The 9,978-nt window shown below is 56.8% G+C and overlaps 3 protein-coding genes across 3 annotated transcripts; 1 reads left to right on the forward strand and 2 right to left on the reverse strand.

Moving 5' to 3' along the window:
• Nucleotides 1-18: 18 nt before the first annotated feature.
• Nucleotides 19-874, reverse strand: BDY24DRAFT_381304 (uncharacterized protein). Its single transcript, XM_076639314.1, has one exon. The coding sequence runs from the start codon at nt 719-721 to the stop codon at nt 173-175; it is 549 nt and encodes a 182-aa protein (XP_076499357.1). The 5' UTR covers nt 722-874; the 3' UTR covers nt 19-172.
• Nucleotides 754-4,551, reverse strand: BDY24DRAFT_257894 (uncharacterized protein). Its single transcript, XM_076636823.1, has one exon. The coding sequence runs from the start codon at nt 4,454-4,456 to the stop codon at nt 848-850; it is 3,609 nt and encodes a 1,202-aa protein (XP_076499358.1). The 5' UTR covers nt 4,457-4,551; the 3' UTR covers nt 754-847.
• Nucleotides 4,552-5,751: 1,200 nt separating this feature from the next.
• UTP22 (rRNA-processing protein UTP22) lies at nt 5,752-9,748 on the forward strand (the record flags this gene model as incomplete). The annotated part of the gene is made up of 6 exons (XM_076637287.1): nt 5,752-6,436; nt 6,527-7,292; nt 7,375-9,034; nt 9,131-9,343; nt 9,413-9,565; nt 9,656-9,748. The coding sequence occupies 6 exons, from the start codon at nt 5,752-5,754 to the stop codon at nt 9,746-9,748; spliced, it is 3,570 nt and encodes a 1,189-aa protein (XP_076499359.1).
• Nucleotides 9,749-9,978: the final 230 nt, after the last annotated feature.

Below are 9,978 nucleotides of genomic sequence, written 5' to 3' on the forward strand. Positions count from 1 at the left end.
TTCGACACGCAGAAACGATCAAAAAGACTCGACATGCAAATGTGATAGATGAGTGATGAGAGAGAGGTGCAGTGTGTAGTAGCAAAAAGAAAGAGCAACCAAGAGGCAAGGAAGAACGAGAAAGAACGAAACGAAAACACAACAAAGAAAGCGAACCGAAACTGAACTAGATCTAGAACTGCCTCTTCGCCCTCAAATACCTATCCAACGCTCCCTGACCCCAAACCCTGAAGATCTTGGCCTCCACCGTCCCCATCTTCACATCCTTCGGTTTCCTCCCGAACCCTCCTCCCCTCTCCATGTCGCTCAAACTCTTCAATCCCCTCCTCCCTCCCAGATCCTTATCCTCCGCTCCAGGGTGCTTCTTCTCAAACACCTCCCTCGACACCTTCTTCAGCTCCCGATCGAGCTTCTTCTCCTTGGATCGCGACCGACCTTCAGCGGTTTTGCTGTCGGAAAGTTTCGTGTGACGATGCTGGTGGATGGCTTCCGCGTAGGCGCTGGTGAGCCACTTGATGTAGGCCAAGGCGGCACCTTGTTGGAGGAGAGCGCAGGATGCGTGAAGGTCTCGGATGTCGACGAAGAGGATGTGAGGAGGGAGGGGGTCGGGTCGGTGGGAGGATCGAGGGACGAGGCGGATGAGAGCTTGGGAGGGTAAGGGAGGGAGGATGGCTTTGACGATGAGGGAGGGTGGGTAGAGTTGGGCGAAGCGTTTGAGCATGGAGAGGGCTATGGAGAGTTGACCAGCACTGGCGATTCGTGAAAGGAAAGGACAGGAAGAGAGTCAGCGAAGAGAGAAAACGAAACGAGAGACGCGTCCGAACACTCCGAACGAAACGAGATTCACTCACAGAGTCATGATCGCAATTGACGTCACCCAAACCTTCTCCACCAATCTAGGCTCCAGTCCCATGCTCCTCCTCACCACCCACTCCCTATCCTTCCCCTTCTCCTCCCTCACCCTCTCCAAATACTTGTTCCCCTCCTCCTCGAACGCCTCCCACTCCTTCCAAAGCCTGAAGCACTCCTTCGCAGCCTCCTCCCTCTCCTCTCTCCGAGGACTACACCTCAGCATCCCAAACACGTCCGCGTAACTCCTCGCATCCCTCCTCACGCCGTACTCCTCGTGGATCGTGTCGAACGTGGCGACCTTCTCGGCGAGGCTGTCCGAGTGTTGGTACTGGACGCTGAGGAAGGCGTTGATGATCTGGCTGTCGATGATGACGTGACGGAGGGAAGGGAGGTTGCCGGAAGGGGTGCGTTGGTTGGGGTTCGAGAGGAAGATCTCGGCGTCGTCGTGGGCGTGGGAGAGGAGTCGGCGAGCTTCGTGGAGGATTTCGTTTTGGGATTGAGGGATGGGAGAGGTTTGGACGGTTCCTTGAGGCTGCTGTTGAGGAGGAGTAGGTTCGGGTCCAGGGATGTCGGTAGTGGTGGTGGTGGCGGTGGTGGCGGTGGATTTGGTGTACGAGGAAGAAGAAGATTCGTCGCGAGAGAGGGGAGGAGGAGGAGTGTAATCCGACGCGTCGAACGAAGACCAAGCGTCCGATTCTGCTGCTTCAGCTTCCGAAGGGACTCGACCCACATCCAGAGCGTCCTGAAGAGTTTCCGAGTCGATAACGGTCCAGTCCTCCTCCCCAGTGAAGTCCTCGTCCCCTCCGTCCTCCCAAGCTGTTCCTCCCACCTCGACCGTCATCTCCTCGACCTTCGTCTCCTCCTCCTCCATCGCCTCCACAGCCTCGCTGCTCCCCCTCTCAGCCGTCGAAGTCTCCCCTTCCTCCACCCTCAACAACCTCTCCCTCTCCTGCGCCTCCGCAAAGTTCAAATCTCCCTTCCTGATGTTGGGCCTCGCCGCCGCGTAGGCCTGGAAGATCGACACCATCGTCGACGCCGTCGGGGAGATATCCGCTCCATCGTTCTTCATCCCCGGGTGGTTCGAGAACCTGATCATCTCCGTCATGATCCACCTCGTCCTAGCGATGTCCCCGTTCTTCTTCGCTCCGATCAACAGGTTGTCGAACGTCCTCCTGTCCGGGGTGTACATCGCTCTCTGAGCCGAATCAGGCACCGACGTGTGGTAGAAATCCAGCATCTGCCTCATGAGTCTGAAACTCTCGAGGTAGAACTTCTTGGACGACCCCACGGCTCGAATGATGGCGTTGAAGGAGGCGACGTCGGGAGGGACCTTGTTCTCGATGGTCATTTCCGTCCAGAGGTCGAGCGCTCGTTCCGGTTCGGGGAGGTTGACGTTCGAGCAGGCTTCGATGATCATGTCGTAGGTTTCCTTGGACGGGATGGGGTGAGCGACGAGTCGCATGTGAGCGAAGAGATCCCATCCTGTGGCTCGGTGGGCGTCGATGTCCGAGTGAACGAGAGGTTGGATGAGGGCTCGGTAGGTGGATTCGAGTGGGTAGAGGGAGCGGGATTCGAGGTTGTGAAGAGTGGCGACGGCTCCGTGGAGGTCGCTCAATCCGAGGTGAGCGAGAACGAGGTGCGAGTAGGTTGAGTAGTTGGCGGGGAAGCCAGCTGAACGAAGGGAAATGGACGACGCGTCAGGTTCTCGTTTTCGTCCTCGGACCTTGGAATGAAGAGAAAGAGACGAACCTTTCTCCGACTGAGTGATGACCATCTGAACTCCGTTCACGTCTCCAGCGTCCGAGAGAACCTTCAGGATATCGAGGAACCACGAGAGCTCAGGCGTCGATCCGGACCTCTGCGAACGAACGAACGAACGAACGAGAACGAAGAGAGAACGGTCAGCGGTCGTTTCTTCCTCTCCTCCTCTACTACACTGTGTTCCTGCCCACTCCAAAAAGCTTCTCAAAGGTTGCGAAACACTCACCACCATCAACTCCAACCCCTTCGCCGCCAAAAGCGCATACCCAGCCTTCTGCAAACTCCTCGCCTGCTCCTCCTTCCCTCTCATCGGCAACCTCCCCATCCTCGTATTATGCTCCTCCCTCAACCTCTGCTTCATCTCCCTCTTCTTCTCCATCTTCACCGCCAACTCTCCTCCCGCTCCTCCTCCTCCTGCCCTCCTTCGCCGTTCCTTCCACTCAACCTCCAACCGTTCCGGCTCCTTCAGCGTCTTGTACACCACGCTCTTCCACTCCCCTTGCGTGATCAGTCCCAGCGGAAGAACCATCGGTTTAATGTACGCTCCTTCGGACCGAAGTCTCTTCCTCACGTCCGTCGGAAGAGGGATGGGCAGGCGGACTTCGTTGGGGTTGGACTTCCTCGTCGTGGCGGGTAGGACTCCCTGTGGCACCGGTGGACTCGAAGAAGGTTCTCCAGGGAAAGTCGTGGCGTTGTGCTTGGCTCTGACTGCTCCTTTGAGGAACGACGCGTGAGGTTGGATCGGGGAGGTGGGACCGTGGAGGATGGGATCGAGAGGAGGGAGGGAGAGGTAGTCGGGTGAGGAGTAGTGGTCTGCTGTGGTGATGGCTCGGGCTTCTTCGGCTGCTAGGATGGATTGTTCGAGGGAGAGGAGGAGAGGGGTGGGAGGTGGGAGGAAGGAGGAGGAGGCCGGAAGGAGGTGCGGTGGGAGGTGGGACAGTTGCGTGAAGGTTGAAGGGTAGGTCGAGAGGGAGAGGTCCGAGGAGGAGGAAGGTGAGGAGAGAGAGAGGAAAGCGGGTAGGGAGCGGGTGGTGATCGATGTGGGAGGAGATGGGGAGGAGAGTTGTTGAGGAGGAGGAGGGGGAGAAGAGGTCGTGGTGGATTTAAGAGGGGACGCGGAGGACGATCTGGGTCTTTGGCGAGGCTGGGAGGAAGACGAGGACGTAGATGGTGTAGAATCGGCGAAGGCAGACTCCTCGGTCGAGTTGTTAGAAGTGATGGTGGAAGAAGGAGGGTAGGAAGACGATGAAAGCCTCGTCGCGTGAGGGTAGCGTTCCTCGAAGGACTGAGTGGAGGAGGGATCGCTTGTCGTCCGAGGCGAGGAAGAGGAGGAGGTTGAAGGTTGGGAGGAGGATGCAGTGGGTGCTGATTCCGTCGAGGAAGAAGAAGCTGGCCGAAGGGATTCCTCGAACGACGACGGCGACGAAAACTTCCCGAAAGACCCTGCGAACCTCGACTCGTCCTCCTGGTCCACCGCCTCTCCGTCCTCGTTCACCTCCAGCCTCCTCGCCTCACTCTTCTCCTGCCCTCTCGACTGCACTCCAATCCTCTCCAGCATCTGCTCCTCCTGCTCCTCTCCCTGCTCGATCCTCCCTGTAGCTTCCCTCTGCGATCCGAAAGCTCGTTGCGGCTGAACGACGGAATGAGCCTCGAGCAACATCCGCTGCCTCTTGTTGACGCCCTCCTGGATGAGCCTGATGTTCTCCTCGGTCTGAAGTCTCTTCTTCTCCTGCTCCTTCGACTCGTGCTGGAGGATGAACTTCTTCTGCTCCTCGATGCTGGCGGCGGTTCGATTGGGAGAGGCGAGAGCGGGGAGGTTGGAGAGCTCGTTTCCAGAGGCCATCAGGTTGACGTAGAAGTCGTCGATGTCCTTCTCGGTTAGAGGAGGGAGGCCTTCGAGGACGGACTATTTTATACACAAGCAAGAGAAGAGTCAGCATGGAGGTTCGAGAAGCGGAAGGAGAAGAAGAAGGCGAGGGAGGAAGGAGAAACGAGCGAGCTGACCTTTGTCGCCTTTTCTCTGTCCATCCTCATGGCTTCCTTCGTGAAGTATTCGGTTTGGCGAGTGATTCCATACGAGAGTCGCTCCTTCCACGTGGTTCCAGCTTCAGCAGTAAGTTGCTCGGTCATCTCCTTGTCCCTGAGAAGAGAACGAAGAAAGAAGGAGCAAAGGGAAGGAAGGAAAAAGGTCAGCTCGACTCGTTTCCTTCCTCTCCTCCCTTCGCTCCTTTCTGACGGCCTGTATACATTTCGAGAAGATCTGAACTTACTCGATCTCCCTCTTGGTCATAGGATTCACCCTTTCCGACTTGGGAAACATTTCCCTCTCGGGTTTGATTCTCCCTCGAAGCTGCAGAGGAGGAGAGGTCGAGAGCTGTCGACCGATCCACAACGGCGAGAGATAGGACGACGAAGCTTTCGCCGCCAGAGACGAGCTTCTCGAACCAGGTCGTCGTAGCATCCGAGAAAGAGAGAAAGAGGCCGAGGAGGGGGAAAGGTAGGTTTTTTGTTGAAGCTGGACGTTGAGGTCAACCCTTTTCCCCTTCCAATGAAGTGAGAGGTTTGAGATTTCGAGCTGCCTCGAAGTTTCTCGAGCTCGCCCTGCTCCTCCCCTTCTGAGCTCCCAACCACAACCATGTCCTCCAAAAGAAAGTCCCAGACTACCCAGTCCGGTGAGAAATCAAACAAGGTACGTCCTCACGGAATCAAATCTGTCGAAAGAAGCTTTGCAAGGCGAGCTCAGAGCTGTCCAAACGAGAGTTGACCTTCGCCTCCTCCTTCCTTTCCCTCCCTCCCTCCTTTCAGGTTCAGCGTTCTGCTCCTCCTGCCGTTGCAGCTGTCTCGGACGACGACGACTTCATCAGTGACGACGGAGACGATCTCATCGCTGGTGCTGTCGGAAAGGAAGACGAGGAGGACTCTGGAGACTCAGCGGACGACGACTTCGCCATGGGAGGAGCTCAAGACGTCGACGAGGGAGAATCTGGCTCGGAAGCTGCTGAGGACGACGAGGAAGGAGACGATCTCGACGATGCTATGGAGTCCGACGGAGGGGACGATGAGGATGAGCCTGTCGTTGCTAGGACTTACGAGACCAAGAAGGGAAGCTCGTTGTATCAAGCTCCTACGAACGAGGAAATGCAGAGTGAGCTTCTTCCTTCTCTCTTTCTCGCCTTCGTCTCTACATTTACTGAACTCGATATATTTCCTTACAAACCTACAGCCCTCAAATCCGGTTCTACCTTGTTCAAATCCTCTCTCTTCTCCCTCCAACTCTCTCTCCTCCTCCCCTCGATCCGACCTCTCTCGGCTTCCTCGCATCCAACCCCGGCTCCTCTCTCTCCTCTCCTCTCAACCCTCCAACTCCTTCGACCCTTCCTGCTTTCCCTCCCCACCCTCCAACCCACTACGCCTCGACTCTCGCTCACGCAGTACCCGAACCTCCCTTACCCTTCGCCAGGACCTCCCGACGACGCCAAATGGCTCATGACCTTCCTCCCGCCCAAGGAGGTCCAGATCGTAGGAGATTGGGCTCTCGAGACATGCTCCCACTCGGCTGCGAAGGGAAAGGGAAAAGGCAAAGAGGGAGGAAAGAAGGGCGGGAAGAGCGGGACGGTGGAGATGGCCTTGATGATGGACGAGGAAGGCTTCCAGGAGAAGGACTTTTTGAACGGAAGGTACTTCTACAAGAGGGTTTACTGGTTGGCCGTCGTTGGAGAGGCGTTGAAGAAGGGGATGGAGAAGTTGGGATTGGGAGGAGTGGAGTGGGTGGTGGAGGGAGAGAGTGAATGGAAGCCGGTGTTGGTGTTGAGGTCGAAGCAGGGTGAGTCGCGTTCGCGTCCTTCTTCTCGTCCTTTCGTTCCAACGCTGAAACTGACGCGTCTAATCCTTTGTTCCTCGTGTTCTTCTACAGACAAATCCGCCTCGGACTTCTCCAAACTCAACCTAACCATCACCCTCCGACCTACCATCCCAACCTCTCTCTTCGCACCCACCAAACTCTCCCCTGCTCGAAACTCCCTCCGACCCCCTACCACCACCTCCGCTCCTCCTCCTCCTACCCCTCTCTACAACACCACTCTCCTCTCCGATACCCTCTACCCTTCGCACCTCCTCTACCTCCACAACCTCTCCCTCGCTCTCCCAGCTTTCAAAGACGCGTCGCTCCTCCTCCAACTCTGGGGGTCCCAACGAGGCTTTGGAACGTCTCTGCCTTGGCCTTCTACCACCGGAGGATGGTCCACTTGGAGCGAGATGGTCCTCGGATACCTCGTTTTCGGAGGAGGAGGACTCGGGAAGGTCGAGGGAGGGAAGAGGTTGGGCAAAGGGATGTCGAGCTACCAGGTGTTTCGAGGAGCGTTGGATTTCTTTGCGAAGCACGACTTCTTTGGAAGCTCGGTCTTCATGAAGAACACGCTCGCTTCGGCTGGAGATGCGAAGAAGATCCCTCAGGAGGAGTTTACGAGTGCAGGAGGAGCGGTGTTCGTCGAGCCGACGGGGAGCGTGAACTTGCTGGCGGGAGTTGAGCAGGGAGTGTTGCAGTTGATGATGCAGGAGGCCAAGACGACGCTGGTAATGTTGGATAGTGAGGAGGGGGAGGGAGAGGGGGAGGATGTGTTTGACGGAGTGTTCTTGAGGGATTTGAAGAGCGGGGTGGTGAGGTTCGATTTGGTTTTCAGGTGAGTCTTTCTTTCGACGCGTCGACTCTCTTCGTTCGCTCTCGTTCGTCGTCGCTGATGCTTCTTCGCTTGTTCTCCGCAGGATCGATCTCTCAACCGCCAAACCTCTCCTCCAACCTCCTCTCGCTCGACTTGACCAACCCTCTCGACTCCAACACCTCATCAACTCCCTCTCCACCGTCGTCCGTCGAGCGCTCAACACCCGAGCCAAAATCGTCGTCGTCCAACAACCCAACACCTCCAACCAAACCTGGGCCATCGGATCTCCTCGTCCTTCGCCCTCCGAGGAATCGTACATCGTCGAACTCGGAGTCATCCTCGACCCAACCGAGTGCACTCGTCTCGTCGACCACGGACCTTCCGCCGAGGACGTCGAAGGATCGACCGAGTTCAGAGACTTCTGGGGGGAGAAGTCGGAGCTGAGGAGGTTCAAGGATGGAAGGATCTTGGAGAGTGTGGTTTGGGAGGTGGGACAGTCGACCGAGGATCGAAGCTTCATCGTTGGACGATCGGTTCGACACATCCTTCTTCGACACTTTGGACTCGAGGAGTCAGCCATTGGAACCGAGTCCTCGACGGGTTACATCCCTTTCGTTCGACTTCCTACGTCGGCCGTCAACCTCGTCGCTACCGAGGAAGGGTCCAAGGTCGAAGGATTCCGTCCTGTCATGGCTGCGTTCGCCGAACTCGTCAAGACCCTCAAGGGAATGGAGGATCTCCCTCTCTCGCTCCTCAACGTCTTCCCCGTCGCCGAAGGACTTCGATACACCTCCGTCTTCCCTCCCGTCGCCATCGACGTCGATCGGTTCTCCCTCACGCCCGACTGCCTCAAGTTCGTCGAAGCGCTCGACGTCGTCGTTCAGTTCGAATCCTCCGGACGATGGCCCGACGAACTCGCTGCGATCCAGAAGATCAAGCTTGCCTTCTTCGAAAAGATTGCTCGCTCCTTCAGGGACAAAGTCAAAGGGTCCGTCGTTTCGGTCGCGATGGACGACGTTCTGGACGGATCGGATTCAGCAGGGTTGATCGAGGACAACTGCTCCCTCGAGATCTTCGTTCCCTCAGGCTTCGCCTTCCGACTTCGAATCCACCACGACAGGGAGAAGACCCTCCTCGATCGAATCATCGCCGACAAGAAGACGACCAAACCCAACCTTCGACGAGCAGCCCAACAAGCTCTGGATCTCCACCTCGTTCGATTCACCCATCTCCCTCGCCACCACTCGGCCATCTCAGCTATCCACCACCTCTACCCTTCCTTCTCCACCACCGTCCGTCTCGTCAAACGATGGTTCTCCTCCCACATGCTCGCCACCCACGTCCCAGCGGAACTCATCGAACTCATCTGCGCTTCCGTGTACCTCACTCCTTCCACCCACCTCCCTCCCGCCTCCCACTCAACCGGATTCGCACGGGTCATCGCTCTTCTCGGACGATGGAAGTGGAAGTCGAGCCCGTTGCTGGTTCCTCTGTACTCGGTCGCTGGAGTTGAGGCGGGGAAGACGGTAGTGTTCCCGAAGGAGAGGAGAGGGCAGGCGATGGAGAGTTTCAAGAAGATGCGAGCGGCGGATCCGAACGTGAGCCAGGGGGCTTTGTTCGTTGGGACGGAGGAGGATATCAGCGGGAGGGTGTTTGGAGCGAGGAAGCCCAGTAGGGTGGTGGCGATGAGGATGGGTCAGGTGGCGAAGGCGACGTTGAGGTATTTGGAGGAGAACGAGAGGAGCGGGGAGTTGAAGGTCGAGGTGAGTTCGACGACGCGTCTTTCTTTCTCTTTCTCCTTCTGCTTCGAAACTCTCCCCTGACTTCGATCTCTTCCCTTTCTTCTTCTCACGCTCCAGCACCTCTTCAAAACCCCTCTCACCGACTACTCCTTCCTCCTCCACCTCGACCCTTCCGTCCTCCCTCGTCTCTCCCAAGCCGTCTCCCCCGATCAAGCTCGCTGGACGTCCAAGTACAAGAACGTCGCCTCCATCCAGGCTTCCAACTCGGTCTACGGAAAGGATCTCAGGATCGACTTTGACCCTGCCAGGCAGTACTTCAAGGATCTCGAGGTTGGTCGCATCGCTCGTCTCTCTTCCTGTCTCTCGTTCCCGTCGCTGATTTCGTTCCTTCGTTTGCAGCGAATTTACGGCGACTCCTTCATCCTGTTCCACGACCCTCTCGGTGGATCCGTCATCGCTGGAATCTGGAACCCGTCTCTGCAGGAGCCGAGGAACTTCAAGGTTCAGCTTGGGTTCTCTAGCAGGCCGTTCGCTCTCGAGGGGGATTCGAAGGTGAGTCTCTCGCTCTCCTTCTCTCCATATCTTCCTCTCTCCCTCGAGTAGACGTATACTGACTCTAGTTATTGTGGTGCGTTTTCGCAGAGTCAAATGGTTCGACTGAACGAGAAGGGAGTGATTGCGGAGGCTGCTCGACTCGGGGAGGGGTTGGTCGAGAAGGTTGAGGTTGCTGCTTGAAGGGTAGCTGGGTAGATCTTGTTTTCTCGTTTCTCGTTGTTAGGTCGATCGTAGATTAGTCTGTTTTCATCTTTTGCATCTCTCCGTCTCGAGAAATCCCTTGCGACGAACGGAAAGGTCGAGCTCAGCGGAAGAAACGAGAAACGCGTCGAAAGTCGAAGTACAAGAAGCAGTGCGATAATAGATACTACAGCGGTCGGAGAGTAACGGATACAGTGATTTACAAAGCT

Source organism: Mrakia frigida (genome assembly GCF_051309035.1).
Source record: "Mrakia frigida strain ATCC 22029 unplaced genomic scaffold BDY24scaffold_6, whole genome shotgun sequence".
Lineage (NCBI taxonomy): Eukaryota > Fungi > Basidiomycota > Tremellomycetes > Cystofilobasidiales > Mrakiaceae > Mrakia > Mrakia frigida.